Raw genomic sequence first — 20,954 nt, forward strand, 5'->3', positions numbered from 1 at the left:
AGGCTTCAGTCCTCATGGGTGGCAGCTGATAGGTTTGGCTCTTTTCCCAGGTCGATATGGCCTCCCAAATGTGAGCCACTCCCCAGATTCCAGCCACCCGTATGTTCATTGCCCAGCTGGGAACACTAGTCCCTACGGTCCAGCATCCCTAGGGATATCATTTGGGTCCTATCATAGGGCCACAAAATCATCCCTTCCCAGTATCCAAGGAAAATCCTTCAAACGCCCTCCTCCCTGAGTTGTCCCCTCCTACCTCCAAAACTAATCACTCATCTCCAGAACGGAGCACCCTCCCCCAAATATCACCCCAGATAAACCCTTCTTAATACCAAAACTCAGGTGAAAAGACACCCCAGAGTTTCAGGAACACAAAGCAGGGGTGTTTTGTGTTCCCTGGGGTGAAGAGGAGGTGAAGAGAAACCAACATCACTTCATTCCAATTCCTAATAACTCACCCTCTTACTCTACCATTTATAGAGCACAAACTATGTGCCAACCACAATGCTAAACTCTTTGCCTGCATGAGATCATTCAATCTACCATTGGCCTTATGTGGTAAGGGTTTTCATTCCCTATTTTGTAAAAGAGGATCTTTTCCAAATTCTTCCAAGCTAGTCAGTGTGGGAGCCAGGACTCCTACTCAGGGTGTCTAATTCCAAAGCCTAGGCTTTTGGATCCCTTGCTCTCAAGAACTAAGTCTTTCTTTAACCCCAGTCCCCTCCTTGGTTCCGCCTAGAAGTTTCATTCACACAACCCAGTGAATGAGCTCTTGCAACTGACACAGTGACTAGTCAACTCTTTCCTAGCTTGGGGCCATGAGCCCTACCCACCTCTGGAATCTTCACTATGCGCTCAGGTGAGATCCTTCCCTTCCCACTCCTTTTCCAGCCCCCTACAGAAAGAAAAAGACACTTTCCACCAGAGAAGTCTCCTACAACCTGGTTCTTAATGTACATTCACTTCCTGGATTCCCATATTAACTCCAAGAAGCTGAGTTCACCATGCTTACTAGATAAATGGGGAAACAGACTCTCCAAGATCACAGAGCTAATACAGAACAGAGCCAGGGTTAGAATCCAGTCAATCTGTTCCCAAAGCCCATAAAACTGCCCTCATCATAGATGGAGAATCACCACACATGAGAGGTAGCTCCCCCAGTATTGCTCGCAGTCGTGCCCTGAGCCCGCACAGTGCCAGGCCCTGCACTAGTGGACTTTGCACATTCTTCCAGAAAATTCTCACAAAAAGCCCATGAGGTAGGTAGTGTCATTGTGCCCACTTTACAGACATGAAAACTGAGGTTTGGAGATCATAATCAACCTGGGCTATGTCAACTGAGAGCAGGCAGGTTCAGCCCCAGCTCTAGAGGCAAGAGCAGGTGGGATGGAGGGAGACAACTTCACAGTAAAGCATGAGCGCTTGCTGGGTTTGTGGACCTTCCACTGATGAGCTTTAGGGGACCCAGGAACCTCATGAGTTATGTGCAAATGTGTGTGTGCTCATTGGGCTGGGGGAAGAGAGAAGATCTATAGCTTTCAATGTATTCTCAAAGAAGTCCCTGATGACAAAATTGTTAAAAAAAAAAAAAAAAAAACTTTAACCTGCCACAGTGCCCGGCACACAAAAGGCACTCAATAATATTGGCAAATGAATAAACAAATTAATGAATAAGTGAGTCAACGAATGAGTGTGTGAGTGAATGAATGTTCCTCCATGCCCTAGGAGACACCACAAATGACCTAGGACACACTTGATCTGTATCTTTCGAGATGGTGAAAGCTATCCCAGGACCTGAGCCCAGTCCGCCCCCAGGCCCTTTCCCCCAGTCCCAGAGGCCACAGCCAGGTGCTAAGACAAGCTCCAAAGAGATCCTTCCCCCGGTTTTCTCCCCACCTCCACTCCTGACAATGACCATCAGGCAGAGGCGGGAGTTGTGCAACTCAAATAATGAAGCTTTATTGATTGTCAGGAGGGGGCAAGGGTGAGGCAGGACTCAAGTGTGAAGTGCTTGGGGGGCAAGAGAAGGGATCCCTCAGTGAGATCTTGTCCACGTGGGGGGCCTCCTAGGCCTGAGCAATGCCGAGCAGCCTCAGTTCTTGGTACGAAGAACCTGCTCGTGGGTGGACACCACCTTGCCATCGTGCACATCCATGACCTTGGTGCGGATCTGGCGACTGGTCGAGGTCACTGGGGAAGAGGGGACAGAGGCTGTTACCGGCAGTGGAGAAATCAGGAGTGGGGAGACCAGGGAGTTGACGGGACTTAAATGAACGCTCTTCCTGCTGCCCTCTGTCCTGATTATGACTTCGCTCACAGCTCTTATCCCAGCACTGATACCATCAACACATTTTTTTTCAAACTAGAACTCCCTAAGGTCAGGAGCAAAGTCTGTGTCCTCAGACTGGAGGCCCTGAAGAACTCAGACAGGTCTGGTCTCAGCATGTGGGGGCCCTGTCCTTGGTGCTGACCACCAGAACCATGGGGTCCGCCACAGACACCAGGTGACAGAAGTAAAAAGTAGAGGCCACTAGCTACTAACTCTAAGGAAGATTTAGAAAATGGCTTCTTCTACCCAAGGAGGTTTATAAGGGACCCTGGGTGAGAAAACTCTAGCTCAACCCCTCAAAAAGCCAACTTCCTAGACCTGCTGGGAGACCGTAAGTGGTGATGAGTCCAGGCTTGGGGAGGAGGAAGGTCTTACCGTCTCTGGAGGACTGAGAGCCAGAGGAGAACTGGGAGGAGGAGAGGCTATGAAGACAGAAAAGGGCAAGATCGTTAGACACATGGAGTAGAGCAGGTGAATAGCGAGGGAGGGAGCAGGACTAGGATGGAGGGCAGTGCACTCACTGGGCGTCCTCGCCCTCCAGCAGGCGGCGGTAGGTGGCGATCTCCTGCTCCAGCCGCGTCTTCACGTCCAGCAGGATCTTGTACTCCTGGTTCTGCTGCTCCATTTCGCAGCGCAGCTGGGCCAGCTGCTCCTCCACGTTGCCGATCAGGTCCTGGATCTGGGCCAGCTGCATGCAGTAGCGGCCTTTGGTCTCCTCCAGGCTGTTCTCCAGGGATGCTTTCTGTGAGGGAGGGAAAGATCAGGGATCAATGAGGGTAGTCACTCCCTCCCTCCTAGTCCTGATTCCAATCCATGCCTGGGAGCCCCCCTACCATGCTGAGCTGGGACTGCAGCTCGATCTCCAGGTTCTGCACCGTGCGCCGGAGCTCGGAGATCTCGCTCTTGCCACTCTGCACCAGTTCGCTGTTGGTGGCCACCTCGCGGTTCAGCTCCTCTGTCTGCAGAAAAGAAAAAAATCATTCACACTAGAAGTTCCTGGAAGGCGGGTCTCCTGGGTCCCTTCCACCCAGAATAACACCCACCTTGCTGAAGAACCAGTCTTCGGCGTCCTTGCGGTTCTTCTCCGCCATCTTCTCGTACTGGTCGCGCATCTCGTTCAGGATGCGGCTCAGGTCCACACCGGGGGCGGCGTCCATCTCCACGTTGACATCTCCACCCACCTGGCCTCTCAGAGCGTTCATCTCCTGCACGACCAAAGCACAGTCCATGGTCAGGAGCTGCACTATGGCAGCCAGTTGGGGTTCCCCAGTCAGAGGCGTTCCTGGCCTGAGCATTGCCCTCCCCCATCTCAATTCCATCCCTTCCCTCCCAGCTCATCTTCTAAGCTGGCCCTCACCTCCTCATGGTTCTTCCTCAGGTAGGCCAGCTCCTCCTTCAGGCTCTCGATCTGCATCTCCAGGTCAGCTCTGGCCAGGGTCAGCTCGTCCAGTACCCGGCGCAGCCCGTTGGTGTCGGCCTCCACGCTCATGCGCAGGTTCAGCTCCGTCTCGTACCTGGAATGACCCGAGACAAAAGGAATGAGACACCCAACCTGGCCACACGGAAGGCTTTGTTCTCAGCCCCCTGCAGCTTCTTCCCATAGCGGGCACTCTGTGGGTGGTTTAGGGAGTCAGTCTTGAAAATGGCATGGCTGGACACACCGCCCTTTGATGGTTCAGCTCTGAACATCCCTGGGGCCAGGGAATAAGGCAGTCCATCATGCTATAGAATTCAGTTCTGGCCTCACAACCAATAGCATGCAGGCCTCCAAACTGACTGCCTCCTGCACTTCAAGGACAGGAGGGAAAATAGGGAACACCTCTCCCTAAAGCAATGGCACCCAAACCTGGCTGTGGATCAGAATCACTCAGGTAGCCTGTTAAAAAATAACTGAATCAGAACTCCAAGGGTGGGGCCCAAGCATCTTGTATTTTTATAAGCACCCCAAGGGGTTCTCACGTGGCCATCCTGGCAACTCGTCAGCTCTGGTTAGGGAACACGAAAATGCCCCACCCTGGGGAGATGGGACATCCAGAGCCACCACTGCAAACTCACTTGGTCCGGAAGTCATCAGCGGCCAGGCGGGCATTGTCAATCTGCAGGAGGACGTTAGCATTGTCCACAGTGGCCGTGAGGATCTGCAGGTGGAGGGGACACAGAGGGTTGGTCAAACGGACATCACCAGCCAGATTTCACTGCAGCCTGCGTACATCAGGCCTTTGATTTCCTGCTCTCACCGGAGTCTCCCCTTCTCCCGAAAGTCTTTGCCACAGCAGCCTAAAGGATTAGCCCCTGTAGTCCAGCTTTGACACAGGACTTTGCTGACTCCTGGTCAGAAGAATGGATAGAAACAGCCCTGGCCTCGGAACCAAAAGCCCTTGAGTGCTGGTTCCTGGTTCTACCACAGACGGGTTGCAGGGCCTCAGTTTCCCTACCTACAGAGCAGAGGAGTGACCTAAGGCTCTCCAGACTCCCTTCCTGGTCTTAATTCTCCTCTTTCTGCCTCAGCCAGCCCTGCCAGTCTTCAACGTTCCTTTTCCAGCCTGCAAGAGCATGGGCCTCAGGTGGGGCTTTCCCAAAAGAGGAGACCCAGCCAGCACAAGGGATGAGAAAAGAAGAGGCAGAAGAACAAGAACAAAGATTGAACCCCGGATTGGCTGGAGTTCCCTCCCTCATCCTCTAATTTACCTAATCTGCGCAAGGCATCAGAACCAGACACCAAGAAACAGGATCAGTGGGGAGGGCTTCCAGGGTGAGGTTGGAGCAGGGGGTAGGGGTGAGGCTGGAGTCGGGTGACACAAGTCCCCCAGGCTCCCTCCCGTGCAGGGCATGTAAGGTGGGTCACCACTGATTGTCTCAGTGGGGTTTCTGTGCTCCCGCCCCGGCTGTGGGGAGGGGCTGGTGCCAGGGCTCATGGGCGGCAGCCGCCACAGCCCAGACTAATGAGCTAATGAGTGGTTTGGGTGTCTAGCCCGGTCCCGTTACAGCCTCGCTCCGCCCCTGCGCTGGGCAACAGGTAGCTGCGTCCTGTGCTAGCAAGTGGGCGCAAGGTTTCTAGCCTCAGCTCTGCCATTGATGTGCTGTGTGGCCTTGAGCAGGTCTCCGCACCTCTCCAAGCTTTGTCTTCTTCCCCTATAAAAGGTCAGTGTAGGGATCCCCCGTCTCACATGGCCTGGGGTCTGGAGCCCAGAAGAGCATGAGCTGGGCTGGGGACACTGACCAGCTCTGCCAGAGGTGTTTGGAGTCAGAAGACAGGGATCTGGAGTTGGAGTCTGCCCTGCCGGATCTAAAGATGCCAACGGCCCAAGGCATCTACTGCTCCAGAGGGAGGTGGGGGCATGGCAAGTCCTGAGCCCAATCCACGCACCTTGTTCCGCAGGTCCTCGATGGTCTTGAAGTAAGGGCTGTAGTCCTTGGTCTCGGCTGGCCGCTGCCTCTGGTACCAGTCCCGGATCTTCACCTCCAGGTCGGTGTTGGCCTCCTCCAGGGCGCGCACCTTGTCCAGGTAGGAGGCCAGGCGGTCGTTGAGGTTTTGCATGGTCACCTTCTCGCTGCCCACCAGGAGCCCAATCCCCACCGCCAAAGCCAGCACCAAGGCCACCACCAAAGCCACCGCCAAAGCCAGCGCCAAGGCCACCACCGTACCCTCCACCAAAGCCGCTCCCCAGGCCCCCACCAAAGCTGCTGCTGCTGCTGAAGCCGCCGCCGTAGCCGCCCCCCAGGCCGCAGGCCCCCCCGGAGGAGTAGCGGGAGGTGGAGACCGACAGGCCCCCGTAGGCGCTGGGGGCCCGGCAGGACCCTCCGGCCAGGACAGAGGACATGCGGCTGGAGCCACCACCGATGCCACAGGAGCCCTTCATGGAGCTGGAGGAGGTGAACTGGCGGCTGCAGGTGGTCATGGTGCCGAGGACGGAAGTGAGTGAGTGAGCGAGCGAGCAAATCGGCAGAGAGGAGAGAAAGGTGCTCAGGTAAGTTGGAATAGGATGTGGGTGCTTTATACTCCTGAGTAGGGGGCGGGACTGGCATTTTCCATTCCCCTTGGCTTTCATCACCCACAGGCCAGTGCCAACTCCCAGTCAGAGCCCTCCCCTCCCCCGCCCCATCACGTCTGTCATATTTTACTGGAAACTCATTGTTTAGTGTGTTTTTGGTTTCTTGTCCCGCCAGGCGTGATTCACATAGGAGGTGTGGGCCTGCAGGCTACACTTTCCCATCTGGCCCTGGGAGCCGCAGCCCTCAGGAGCCCGCATGCCGGGCTCGGCCAGGTGGCAGGGAGTAGGGCCTCTGCACCATAAACCTGGTGACCTGCGAGTTTCCCATGAACCAGGTGGGCCTCTGACATCCACCTAGAGGAAGCCCACCACTCCAGGGGGTACCTAGCAGGAGAAGTGCCAGCATGGCAAGGTTACGTGAGGCCCGGCGACGCCCTCCCAGAATCACCATCTATAAAAAGAGAGAAGTTCTTGGGGGTCTTGCCAGATCTGACCTGCTGGGCTGTGCTAAGAAGCCTGTCACATCCCTGAAATATGCCCAGCCAGTCCGGCGGCTCAGACTTCCACCCTGACACCCTCCCCTTGAAGGGAAACCCAGGCAGCTTTCCCCAGCCCTGGGCACAGACTCCGAGATCCTCCACACACCTGTGGCTGGACGCATGGCACTGGCTGGCCAAGAGCAGGTGGCCAAGGGCAGGTGGCATCTCAGGCCCAGCCAGAGCCGTGGCAAAAGAGCATGGAGTCGGACTGTGTCCTGGCTCTGCCATGTACCCCTGCACCACCCAAGACCTGGTATTTCTCTGAGCCTCAGTTTGCTCATCCGTAAAGTGGGGTGAATATCATCTGTCCTGCCTGGTTCAGAGTCAGCTCTGAGAATCCACCGCGGTCGTGTATGTGAAGGGGTTCGGTAAGCCAAGTGTGAAGTCGGTTAGCATTGCTGTAGCCTAGTCTGGGCCCAAAGAAGGTGGAGCAACAGCCCTGGAACAGGACAGAAAGGCCTATTTCCTTCGAGCCCCAGGTGTCCCTCAGCTCCCAGGGCTGCTGCAGTGGGAGAGGCTGGCTCAGGCACCCTTACTGGAGCCCCTTGTGGAGCCGGCCTGCGGGATTTGGGGGTGGGAGGGGATGCAGACACCGGGAGTGGATGTGCAGGACCCTGACTCCTGAACCCCCTGAGGCTCAGGGGACATTTCCAGGGCTCCATTTGGCTCTGCCTTGGAGGTTTGCATATCAGGGCCTCAGCTGCCCCGTGTCTCCCAGACAACCTCCAAAGGCACCCCCTCCAGCCCCGCCCCGCCCTCCTGCCAGCCCCTCAGCTCCATGGACCCCAGCAGGCATGTTGGGAGGAATGCAGTCGTGTCTGGGGCTGCCTGACCCGTCCCATCTTCTCAGACAGGCCCCAACAGCCCCCCGCTGGAGGCTCCAAAGCACTTCCTAGGATCCACTGCTCCCAGAAGGGAAGCAAAACCGCCCTCTTCCCCCCACCCCGACTGCCACCAAAGCAGATGCCAGCGAGCACCCCCTTGCCGGGGCTTAGGAGCTCAGAAGACAATGCTGAGACAGACACTTGAGGCTGTGGGCTCCCCAAATCTGCCGCCCAAGGACTTGCAAGGATGTGAGTAAGTAAGGGCCCCACCTCGCCCCACCCACCCCTGACAGACACTCTAATCTCCTTCCAGAGGATGGTCCTCCACCCTGGCCCAGCCCTACAACTTCCCCAGCGAGAGGCAGCAGGGATTTTGGCTGAGGGACAGATGCATTTGTTAGGAGACATATTGCTATCGGGTGGGGTAGGGGCCACTTACCAGAGAAAAAATGCAGCACCCACAGGGACCTGGGGAGCAGAGTGGGTGCAGAGCCCAACACCAGCTTTCTCCGTGCTGCCCACCACCCTGTCCCCCTCCACTGCGGGCAACCACGGATAAAATCCCTAAAGCAGAGGACACAGGAAAAGCTTTCCTCCCCCAACCTTACACCTGATTCAGGGGAGCCCAAAGAGGGTCCTTCCTTGCCAGCCTCCAAGGGAAATCGAAAAGTAAAGAGGGTAGGGAACCCATGACATATAAGTTCATGCACACAATCTAAGAAGAGAACTTGCCAGCCCTCCTTGTCCCTACGGACCCTTGAACACCAGCATAGAATATAAGTCTGATCTCCCGCCAGCCCCACCCTGCCAGCACCCAGGATTAGAACCCTGGCCCAGATCCTGGGACTAAGCCCTGCAGACATGGAACCAGGCATAAATGGTCTAGTCTGGTGCTCGTGACATTGGGAGGAGAGGCGGATTTCTGGGGCAGCAGGGACTCATGGGAAGGGGGCTTGTCAGCCGGGCCCCGGACTCCTAGACAGGCTTTGTACCTGCCCCTCACTCCAGCTGTCCCAAGAAGGAGGGGGCAGAAGAGGCGCCTGGGGCGATGTCTCCTGCGGTCGGTGAGTCTCCCTGCCAGCCTGCAGGAGGGACCAAAGCCAATCCAAACAGGTGAGGCCTTAGAGCCGGGCAGCCCCCCACAGAGCCCGCATTGTGTGCTGAGGATGGGCTCGGCACCTGGGGGCGGGTTCCTAAAGAAGGAGGGGACCTCATGACATCCCAGTCCGAGGAGAGAGGCACAGCCCCTGTCCTCAGAGCCCAGTCTAATGGAAGAGACTGTCCCTGCTACTAGGAAGCCCCCAGCCTGCAAGGAAAAAGAGGATACACATCAAAACTACTTAAGATAAGGACAAACAGAAGAAAAGTGCAATCCGTATGTATCCGTTTCCTGGGACTGCCGTAACAAATAACCACAAATGTGGGTTAGAACGACAGATGTGTATCTCTCGCTGTTCTGGAAGCCAGAAGTCCAAAATCAAGATGTCGGCGGGGCCACGCTCCCTCTGAAGGCTCTAGGGGAGAGCCCTTACTTACTCTTCCGGCTTCTGGTGGCTCCTTGCATTCCTTGGTTTGTGGCAACAAAACCCCAACCTCTGCCTCCACATCTTCACATGGCCTTTTGTGTCTGTGCCTGTCTCTCTGTGTCCTTTTCTGTCACTTTTAAGGACACTCATTGGGGGGGGCGCCTGGGTGGCTCAGTCAGTTAAGCATCTGCCTTCGGCTCAGGTCATGATCCCAGGGTTCTGGGATCGAGCCCCACGTTGGGCTCCCTGCTCAGACGGGAGCCAGCTTCTCCTTCTCCCACTCCCCTCACTTGTGCTAAGTCGAATAAATAAGTAAAATCTAAAAAACAAAAACAAAAACCGGACACTCGTCGGGTTTGGTTCTCACCCTAACCCAGTATGATCTCATCTCAATTCTTGCCATATGACACCTGCAAAGACCCTATTTCTAAATAAGGTCACACATTTCAAGGTTCTGGTGGACGTGATTTTGCAGGGGACACTGTTCGAAGGACCCACTACATGTGTGACAGACCAGGGGCTAGCCACATTGCAGGGGTGGGGGTGAACACTTGGTGGAGGAATGACTGTAATGAGAGTGGGCAGGGCCAATCCGAAAGACTTCTGGGGGCAGCTGGGAGCTCAACATAGAAGGGCGCTGGGGAATGGGGCAGCAGAGAGACAGAATTCTCAGGTGTCCGGGCCACACTTCCCACCACCTGATTTCTCTGGGCTCTTTACACATAAACAACTGCTCTGAAGAGAGATCTTTATTATTTTTGTTTTGACATTTTTTTTAAGATTTTATTTATTTATTTGATACAGAGAGGGGGAGAGAGCACGTGCGCGCACAAACAGGGGAGGGACAGAAGGAAAAGGAGAAGCAGGCTCCTTGCTGAGCAGGGAGCCCCATGCAGGGCTCGATCCCACAACCTGGGATCATGACCTGAGCCGAAGGCAGATGCTTAACCGACTGAGCCACCCAGGTGCCCCTGTTTTTTAAATTTTTATTTTGAAATCAAAAAAATTGCAAAAATAGTACAAAGAATTCACGTGCACCCTTCCCCCAGCTTCCCCAATAGGGTCATGCTACGTAAACATTGCACAGCTATCAAAACAAATAAATTCACATTAACCCAATGCTGTTAATTAACTACAGACTTTATTTGAATTTCTGGTTTTTCTACTGTCCCTTTTCTGCGGCAGGATGGCATATTCCGTTGGTTATCATGTCAGCTTGGTCTCTTCTGGTCTGTGACAGCTCTTCAGTCCGTCCTTGTCTTTCATGACCTTGACAGTTCGGAAGAGGCCTAGTCAGTTATTTTGTAGAATATCCCTCAGTTTGGGTTTCCCTGATGTTTTTCTCATCACCAGTTGGAGGTTATGCATTTTGGCAAGAAAACCACAGAAATGATGTGTCCTTGTCAGTGCATTGCCTCAGGCATAGAAGACGTCTATTGAATGGGTTTATTGCTGTCTACTGGTTAAGGTAGTGTTTGCTGCATTTCTCTGTTGTAGCATTACTATTTTTCCCACTGAAATTAAAAAATACCCTGCAGAAGATACTTGGAGACGGTGCAACCATACTGTTTCTCCTTCAACTTTTTTTTTTTTTTGCACTAATTCTGTGTCCATTAGCGGTGGGAAAGAGCTCTTGATACCCAGTGAGCTTGAGAGCCTCATTTGCCCTGGACTCCTTGAGGGACTGTGGCTTTTAGGAAACACTTTGGGGAAGGGGGTCCAGGCCCAAGAAAGAACCCTTTCTTCCTCTCTCATCCAGTCCCAAAGCCAGACTGGGCCTCCCCAAACCCTCTCTGTACCCAGCACACTCCCAGGCCACTGCCCTTGAAAACACACCAGCCATTTCTGTAGTCCTTGATGTCCAGAGTCTTTTCCTAGTACCCCACCGGCCTGGAGGAAAGAAGGGGACAGTCAGGGTCTTCCCGAGGTCACAGGTAGGAAGTCTGAGGTCCAGAGAGGCTCATAGCCAAATGACTAGTTAGAGCCCTCCTTGTGATTCTCAGATGTCTGCTGGGGGCCAGGCTTCTCCTCTCCTCCTAGCAGAGTTCTGTATCCCTTGCCCTTTCTTTCCTGTCCCTCCACACCCTTCCCTGCCCCCCCCCACCCCCGCTTTCACTTGGCCCATCCCTTTCCCCACCAAGTCCCAGCCATCTGTCTGCCTGTAGCAAGGGTAAAGTCTCCTAGAGTCGAGGGCTGTCACTTCTAGGAATGACATACTGGGACCTGAGCTGACCTGGAGCTCAACTTCTGCCTCCAGAAAGACTGGGCTAGCATGGGGACAGGGAGCAGGCTGGCAAGTAGGATTGCAAGCACAGGAAGCAACCGAGAGCCTGGAGCACCTCCCCGAGGCCTCATGTCCCCGTTCCCCTAGAAAGGTCTGCCACCCACTGGTTTCCCAGGCCAGCCTGCCCATCTGGGCCTTGTCCTTGTGAGAGCCTGCACTGACACAACGAGGGGCCGAGCCAAGTGTTTCAGTGTCCACAGCCTTGTCTGTACCTGCCAGCTGCTGAAGACGACAGGACAGAAATCGACTGTCCCACGTGATAGATGCAGGAGGCTCAGAGGTTGAGGTAATTCCCAAGGTCCAAGGACAGAAAGCCGCTCAGCCAGGACTCGGTCCCAGCCTTGCCTGGCTCTGAGCCTCCCTTTTCAATGACAGGTCCCCTCCTGATAAAGGGTCCCCGAAAGTCAGAGCCAAAAAGGACCTCAGGGGTCATATAAACCAGCCTCTTAACTTTACAGATGGGAAAACTGAGGCCCCAAGAGGGAAAGGGTCATGTCCAAAGTCCCACAGAGCCTGCTTTGCAAGTGCAAAATGTTTAACAAGTGCCTTCCAGAAATCCAAGCTAAGGAGGTTGAGAATATGTGGGATGAAAAGGGCTGTGCCTGCACCCCAGCATCACACTTAGGTTGTTAAGAATATGAAGGGTTAGGTAGCCAAAACCCAGCAACAGATGGGTTCACTAACCATCTATTAGCTACCTATTCAGGGAAAGTAAGATTTACCTTCTCCAGCCAACTACCCATAATGCTCCTGAAAACTGAGCTCCACCCCTAAGCCCAGTCCCCTCACCAACCCCCCATCCCCACCCATTTTCCAGCCTCTGCCTGAATTTCCACTTCTGTCTTCCCTTCCTGCCCCAATTGTTCATGTTCTTTAAGGCCAAGCCTCAGTTCAACACACAGATTTAAGATATAGTTTCTGCAAACTGTGTGGCATAAAGTAGATGAAAGATAAACAAAAGGGAGGGCGGAAAGGAGGAAGAAGGGAATGGGAAGATTGGTAAGGGAATGTGAAAGGATGCCTGGGATGGATGGATGGATGGATGGATGGATGGATAAGTGGATGGGCAGATGTATATAGATGGATGGATGGGCAGGTAGGTGGGCGGATGGATGGATGGATGAATGGATGGATGGATAAGTAGATGAACTGGCAGGTGCATGGGCAGATGGATGGATGGTTGAAAGGAAGGCTAATGGATGGAAATAGAAGAAGGGAAGGTGGATAGATGGTGGATGGGTAGGTGGGTAAAGGATGGATGGAAAACAGAGAAAAGGCAGTCATCCCACCCATCCCAGGGCGGGCAAGCATCCTACAGGAGTTCTCAACTCAGCTGAACCTTGACGATGAATAGATGCTGAGCAAGAAAGGAAGTGAGGAAGGACATCCCGTTCACTCACCCGAGCAAAGACTCAGGGGCATGGAGCACTAGTCCGAGGAAAGTGTGGCACCGAAGCGTTGCGACAGCGCAGAGCTGAGCCGCCTGGCAGAACTGAGAACAGAGGTCGGGGGTTACACGTGGATCACAGACTTCATCCTAACAACACTGGGGGGACCGAAGGTTCTACACAGGGGACTGACACTGTCAGGTGTGTCTCACAAAGGCCCCTCTGGTGTCCACGTGGAACATACGTTGGGAGAAGGGACAGAAAAGGGAGAACCAGGAAGATGCTGCCTTGCCATTATCCTGGGAGGGCCTGGGGTCACTTCACACCTCTCCTCTGCCAGGAAGGCCCACACCATCCCCTGGATCACCTGGCTTTCCGCTTCTCATCCTTCCCACTGCCTCTGTGATGTGTGCCACCCCCCAGGAGACCTTACTACAGTGCCTGAGGGGCCACAAAGTGTCTCTCATAGAGCAGGTGCTCAGCATGTTAATTTACTATAATTACTCCAGCCTGATGGGGGAGACACAGCCCTTGTCCTTGGGGATGTCCAGTCTGATGGGGGACGGCAAATGAGTGTAGAGCTTTCTCTACTCTCTAAGGGGAGCCCAGAGCCAAGGAGCCGCCAGGTGGGGTGGGTAGTACATAGAAGACTTCTTGGAAACGGTGCGTTTGACTCAGGTTTTGAAAGAAGGAAGAGCCCTGCATGGGTGGAGTGGGGAGAGGGCATTCCCAGGCAGGGGCGTGGCTGTGGGAATTCCAGTGCCAACGGTGAGTTGGTGAGTCGAGAGGAACGTCAGCACCTAAGCTGAATGGCTGTGTCAGGAGTCCTAAGCTACGGGGCCAGGAGAACAAAGAGCAAGGGAAGGAAAGGAAAGCAGTCGCCCAGTAGTTCCAGCCTCATGAGTAGAAAGAATAGGTGGCTGGGTCCTAATCTCAGTGCCCTGCTGCCCTCCCCCAGACTGAGCCATCATGTGGGACTGAGGAAGGCTCAGGGCCTCCCAAATCAGTCAGACCAGGGTTCCAGGCAGGCCTCCCCCACTGACCAGCCATGTGACCTTGGACAGGTCACTGCAGCCCTCCCAGCGAGTTTCCTCTCAAATGCGCATAGCAGTTCCTACCTTGCAGGATTATTGAGAGGACTAGATTATTCATGGCAAGTGGCCAGCGTGGTGTTTGGCACAGAGTAAACGTTTGGCAAAAAGTTCTCTTAAAGTAAGCCCTCGAGTTGGACCCGTGGGGGACGGGGTAAGCTCACATGGGGAACAGGTGTCAAAACGCAAGCAAAGACAAAGTCAAAGAACAAAGAGGGTCCAGGATAGTGCTGGGCAGCAGAATGGCAAGAGGAGGGAGGCCTCGGGAGAGCTGCTGAGGCCAGCAGACCAGGTGGTGAGCTGCTGAGTCTGTGAGCACACAGCCAGGGTGGAGTCTATGGGAATGGGCAGGCCCGGAAGCCCTGCCGGGAAGGAGTCAGCAGGATAGTTTGGGTGTGAGGGGAGAAGGCATGGGAGCTGCCATGAGGCCCACATTCTGAGGCTGGAGGCCCAGCACCGCCTCCCCTGCCTGGGAGTGAGGGGGACAGGGAAGCAGGAGCTCGGGAGTTCCGGTGAGGCCCCAAGGCCAGGAAAGCCCCCCAGCCACTCCGCATCACCTAGAGCCTGGTTCTTCTCCTCCCAGCCCTGGCTATCAGTGCAATGGGGGGGTGACATCTGTGCGTCCGCACGCACATGAACACACACACACACCCCACACCATTTCTGTCACTCACTTCCAAAAGAGGGGGCTGGGTCAGCTTATGATAAAAGGCACATGTATAATAAACCTGAACATATCCAGCAAGGGTCGAAGTCAAATCAAAATTAGGTAATAGGGCACACTGATAAACATGTTTTGGTTGCAAGCAATGGAACTTGAATTCATTTCAAAAAGAGGCAATTCATTGACTCATTGTTCTCTCCCACTCTCCCCTCCTGCCCCGACACATGCATACAAACACACACATACACGCACACCCCTCGGCCTTGATCTGCCTCCTGGCTTCACCTGCACATGCCAGCCACCCCCACAAGGCTGGAACCTTAGCTGAGGCAGCCCTGAATTCACCCTTCAGCCTCACGGCCAGAGAGGATCGGCTCAAATTTGACAAACCCCAGAGAGGATTGATACAGCTGGTGGCCAGAATCTTATATGACCAACCCAGCAGGCAGACCTGCCCTCCGTCCATGACCAAAGAAAAGGGATCTGACATCAGAAGAAGGAAGGCACAGATTTGGCCCCAACCTTTGCAAGCTAAGCAGCTACCCCAACGAGTGCCCACTGCCAAACTATAGGGAAGAGGCTGCGAACCCTGACACATGTCTCTGGGTTTCCTGGCAGCCAAGACAAAAAGGAAGACCTAATGGACCATGACACTTCACTAACTAAGAAGGAGGCATATATTTTTTTTTAAGATTTTATTTATTTATTTATTTATTTATTTATTTATTTGACAGAGATAGAGACAGCCAGTGAGAGAGGGAACACAAGCAGGGGGAGTGGGAGAGGAAGAAGCAGGCTCATAGCGGAGGAGCCTGATGTGGGGCTCGATCCCAGAACACTGAAGGATGTGAAGAGGTTCTATTTACTGAGTCCCACACTGCCCAGCACTGTGCTAGACTTTGCCACTGACTCTCATTTAACCTTACAAACCCCCTTGCGGAAGGTGTTTACTGTGTCCGTGTTATAGACAGAGAGAGGTACAGGCAGGGAAGGTCCACTGGGCCTTAGTCCCCAAGGGCCAAGCACCTCCCAGCTGCCCCTGAATATGTAGGTGGCCCAAAGTGCTGATGTGCTCCATAAAGCGAGGTTCCCTAAACCTGGCAGCATGGTGGCCTGCCTCCTGTAAGCACCGAGCTCCGGCCACTTCTCCGGGGCACTTACTGGCCAGACTTCATCTGTCGGCACCAGAGACCTCTGCCTGAGGGCCTTCTCTGGCCACCAGAGCCCATTCTGCCTTTGCACAGGGCAGACTGTGGTGCTGGTAAGTTAGCACCACTCCCCTGCCTGAGAGGCCCCTCAACCTACCAGGATGGGGGGATAAATACCCCAGCTCCCTCGTCCTCTGGGAGGAACTCTGAGGTGTTTATTCGTCACTGTCCCTAAGACTTGTGCTACAGTGGTCCACAGTGTTCACCTGCTGGATCGCACACCCCTTAGTAGCTTCCTGCCTTTCCCTGTCCCACCTACCCACTCCCTAATGGTGTTTCATGAGACTGCACCCACATATACTTCTTGCACTTGAGTTCTTGTTTAAGGATCTGCTTCTGGAACCGAAAACAAGGCACCTGAGAGGGGAAATATATGTATATTATCTTATATACACTATAATAGAAAAATAAATATTATAAATCGTACTAATATAAGGGATGTATAACACTTAACTTACAAATAAGAAGAATACTCTTTATTATAAATTCCACATAGTCCATTGATCTCCATAGGATGCTTTCAGTGATTTTTGCCAAGCTGTTGCAACCTGTAGCAGCAATCGACAAGCAAGTATAGTTCCAACATGAATGCTAGTTGAAATTTTTGTCTATGTTGAGGAGGAAGATCAAAGAGAAACAACACAGACATATGCCCTAACTTGAGCCATTCATCAAGGACGCAAGGGACTTCTTTGCTGAACCAGAGTTCAAATACAGAAAGCATGTTTTCTTATCGTTTTTGCTATTAACAGTGCAACAGCTAGAGGCATGACACACTTTTAAGATTAGTCTGCGTTATTCTTAACATTTTTGCTTAACATATTTAAGTCTAGGTTTTCTTAAGCCTAGATAATCAATAAAACACAACAAATCTAGCCCTGATTTGCAGCGTTTACCATTTTCATGGTGTGAATACTCTACTGCCTCACCTAGGGGAGGAGGGGGAGGGGTGGGGGAGGGACTGCCCAGGAAGAGCTTGGCCACAATAGGCACCACCCACCCTGAGCCCAGCCCAACTCCTCGCCCCCAGCAGCCCCTTGTGCATGTGGGCTGAGTTCACTTTGCTCCTGCAGGAACTCGCCCTCTCTGCAAACTTGATCAAGTCCAGCGAGGCCAGGGGGCTGCTCATCCGGAAGATCCACACAGAGGTGGCAGCCTACCTGATAGCCCACCTACCAGTCATGCATCCTCAAGCAGGTGGCTCAGCCTCCCTGAGCCTCAGTTTCCTCACCTGTAAAATGGGATGAGGGTGGTGCAGGGACATAGCGAGGAGTCTTGGCAAAGAGCGGGCAGGAAAGGGACATTTGCTCCAATTCAGCCTTAGAAGGCAGGACACAACTACCAGTCCCCAGCCTTGCTGCAAGCACCAAACGTAATAACAGGTCCTCTTCAGGTAGATACGAATACCCTAAATTTACAGAAGAAGGAACTGAATTCAGAGATGAAGGAATCAGCCAGGGTCATACTCCAGGCCCAACCCCAGACTGACCTCTTGCCTCCTTCCACTGTTCCACAATACCCTCTGCAAGGGGCTACAGTCTAAATTTAGGGGTGTTTTATTTCCCCTTTTGGTTACCACTTTTGATTTGTGTAGTCATATTATTATCTAAATACAAAGTTAATTTAAAATCTATTAGATGGTGTCACAGGCTACAACACAAGTGAACCCTAAGGAACATTGTGCCATATGAAATAAGGCAGTCATGAAAAGGATTAATATTGTGTGATTCCACTCATGAAAGACCTAAAGTAATCAGAAGCATGGACGCAGAAAGCAGAAGGTTTGTTAGCAAGCGCTGAGGCAAGGGACAAACGGGAACTGGGGTTTAGTGAGTAGAGAGCTTGGATCTGTCGCACAACACTGTGAATATATTTAACACTACTGAACTCTACACTTAAAAGTTATTAAAATTGTAAAAAAAAAAAAGACTCTATTACATGATAATATAAAATTGACAGTCCAGGATATTGGTGTGTGCTATCTGGTTTTTTTATTCTTTCTTTTTTTTTTTAGTTATTTTAAGTAATCTCTACACCCAATGTGGGGCCCGAATTCACAACCCCAAGACCCAGAGTTGCAGGTTCTTCCAACTGAACCAGCCAGACGCCTGTGCTTTTAACTAGGATGTTGATGTGGTATTCAACAAATGAACTGATTTTATGGTTTTTAAATTTTTTATTTACTTTCTCTGTTCGTATACACACAGACACAATTTTATGGATAGGTATAAAAGTGGGTGCACTCTTTTTTTTCTTTCCTAGTTGCTTGGATCTCTTCTTTCCCTCTACTCTCCCCTACACCCACCTCAGCCTCCCACCCTACCCCCCAAGGTAACCTATGTTAACAACATATGTACCCTTTCATATTTTGGGAGCTCATATATACAGACACACATATGCATTTACATAAATGCGGGACTGGGTTTGTTTATTCACACAAGTGGGATCAATATACTACCAGTGCTTTTCTGCATTGTGAGCTGATTTCTCTTTCCCCCATACCTCGGAGAATCTCTTCTTGTCATCCGACACAGCTCCAATTTATTGACTGTGGAGGCTGCTTAATAGTCCATAGTATGAGTGAACCCCTCTTTGCTCAGCTATATACTACCATTGGGTAGTCACTTTGTTTTCCTTTTTTGGTCACTGTAAATAATACAGCAAAAAATACCCTTGCACCTATGTCCTTTTATACTAGCCTCTTATTTCTATGACTTTATTCATTAAATACCAAAGCCCTTTGATCGTTTAAAAATTCTCTTTGATGTGTGCTCACGCATAACGAAGCCAGAAAGGAGCCTGAGAGAAGAAAAACTCTGGGGACAGAACATTGGATGAATGTGTGTTTTTTGTATTTTTGTTTACGTTATCACACTATTCATATGGCAGATAAAAGCTACCTGTTTTATGTGTAACAATCCTATAATCATAGGACAGAAAGGGACTCCAGGCGCCAGCAATGTGTTCACAGGGAGTCAAGACAGAAATGGGCTCTCTTTCTAAATGGCTGACATCTTTGCTTTAACACCCCTTGACCTACTCAAAGCCCTGAGGGGTCCTGGACTGTTGGGGGGAGATGGGTGCAGAGCTACGTCCACCTGTGGCAATGACCACACAGCACATCAGAGAAAGCACCACAGAAAGGACTCTACTGTCTCGGTGCCTCAGCTCTGGCAAGACCAGGCTCCCATCCTCCCGCGGCTCAGGAAGAAACTAGCTTTCTCTCCATGCAGGAAGAGAACCTACCATGGTGGCCGCCTTGTACAACAGGACAGGGGCATGTGGAATCCAGAGAAGCCTGTCCTCAAGAAACTTGCTTCTGGGGCACCTGGGTGGCTCAGTCGGTGAAGCATCTGCCTTCTGCTCAGGTCATGATCTCAGTGTCCTGGGATCAAACCCGCATCCTCGGCCCCTCCCACCTGCTCATGCACTTGTGGTCTCTCTCTCTTGCTCTCCAATAAATAAATAAAATCTTTAAAAGAAAAGAAAAGAAAGGAAGGAAGGAAGGAAGGAAGGAAAGGAAGGAAGGAAGAAGAAACTTGCTTCTGATTCCATGGAAACCTGAAAAATCAGAGGTCTGTAGCCCAAAACCAAGCCCTGACTCCACCCATCCTTACTGAGTGTCCCAGAGGCGCTGGGTGCTAAGCATTGTGGGGACCAGCAAAACAAAAAGCTTCATTTGTGTTTATGTCTCAGAAACCTGTGAGAAGGTCTTAAACAACATCCCTCAGAGGTGGGAAGGCAAACAGAAGAAATGGCTTATCTCAGACACCGGGAGGGACACTGTGCTTTTATAGCCCTCAGAAACAATGGGCTCAAAGAAGGCAAAAGCTGACGAGCTTACCACTCATTTATTTACATCAGCAGATACACTTTATGGGCTATCATTAATTCTCACTCCAGCCATTGTTTTAGCTCTTCATGCAATTATCTAAAACAATATTTCACAAACTTTGACACTAACTCAAGCATAAAGAATCTGAGGGTGTGTTCAAAATAAAGTTACAAGGAACATTTGGGAGCGCTCAACCTCTTCATCTCTGGTGCCAGGATCTTAGGAAACGGGAAAGGCCAGGCAAGAGCAACATGTCCTCTGATTCGGGACTTGAATCTTAGCCTGGGGAACCCAAGCCACAAGTCACTTCCAGATGGAAAAGCTAGTTCCCTTGTTGAAGGGGAAGCTCACATTTCTGCCTTGATATCATCCTTTGAAAGGGATTCATGTTTTGTTTCCACAGGTGATGACAATGAAAGGGAGAAACGTGCTTTCTGCTCTCAGGTAGTTTCACTAACTAGCTAGGAGACCCTAACAAAGCTTTTTTTTTCCCTTTCATTAGTTGGGGCCTCAGTTTCCCCATCTGTCAAATGGAGGCCTTTTTTTCCAGAAGGTTCACTGATGGGCGGTATGCACCATGAAGATGTGGGCGCGACAACTTTGTTAGGTAGAGGGCGTTCTGCAAACTCTGCTCTGGTGTCTTTTTTTTTTTAAGATTTTTTTTATTTATTTATTTGACAGAGAGAGAGAGAGACAGCCAGCGAGAGAGGGAACACAAGCAGGGGGAGTGGGAGAGGAAGAAGCAGGCTCCCAGCGGAGGAGCCCGATGTGGGACTCGATCCTGGAAGGCCAGGATCACGCCCTGAGCCGAAGGCAGACGCCTAACGACTGCGCCACCCAGGAGCCCCATCTGCTCTGGTGTCTTGAGACAGAACAGCTCATAAGCATGTGATCCAGCTCAGGGGTTTTTAGCAACCCAGACCGGGCATCTAACTCAGTGCGAGGGTCCTTCCATAAGGTCAGCTTTAAAAGTGACAGATGAATTAATTAACAACAGAAATTTTTAAAAGATAATACTCAAAGTTGGTGAGCAGGTTTTGAAATAGGCACTCTCGTTCCCTGCTAGTAAAATATGTAAAATTCTACACTTCTTCTTGAAATCACTTCTCTTGAAATCAACTGGACAGTACAAGTCGAGACCCTTAAAACATTCATTATCTTCTCACCTAGTAATTATACTTCTGGGAATCAAGCCTAAGAAGATCATGCAAAATATTTATAAAAGCTTTGTGTAGAAAGATGTTATTGCTGTAATATTTTAATTTGCAACAGCAACA

General features: G+C 51.8%; 1 protein-coding gene across 1 annotated transcript; it reads right to left on the reverse strand.

The window, feature by feature from the left end:
- Positions 1-1,931: 1,931 nt before the first annotated feature.
- On the reverse strand, positions 1,932-6,311 carry LOC100465166 (keratin, type I cytoskeletal 14). The gene is given in 9 exon segments (XM_002922114.4): positions 1,932-2,187; positions 2,702-2,748; positions 2,848-3,068; positions 3,160-3,285; positions 3,370-3,531; positions 3,684-3,840; positions 4,382-4,464; positions 5,694-5,895; positions 5,897-6,311. Coding segments are annotated over 9 exon segments (1,425 nt in total). The 5' UTR covers positions 6,226-6,311; the 3' UTR covers positions 1,932-2,089.
- Positions 6,312-20,954: the final 14,643 nt, after the last annotated feature.

This window comes from Ailuropoda melanoleuca, chromosome 13, assembly GCF_002007445.2.
Source record: "Ailuropoda melanoleuca isolate Jingjing chromosome 13, ASM200744v2, whole genome shotgun sequence".
NCBI classification, from domain to species: domain Eukaryota; kingdom Metazoa; phylum Chordata; class Mammalia; order Carnivora; family Ursidae; genus Ailuropoda; species Ailuropoda melanoleuca.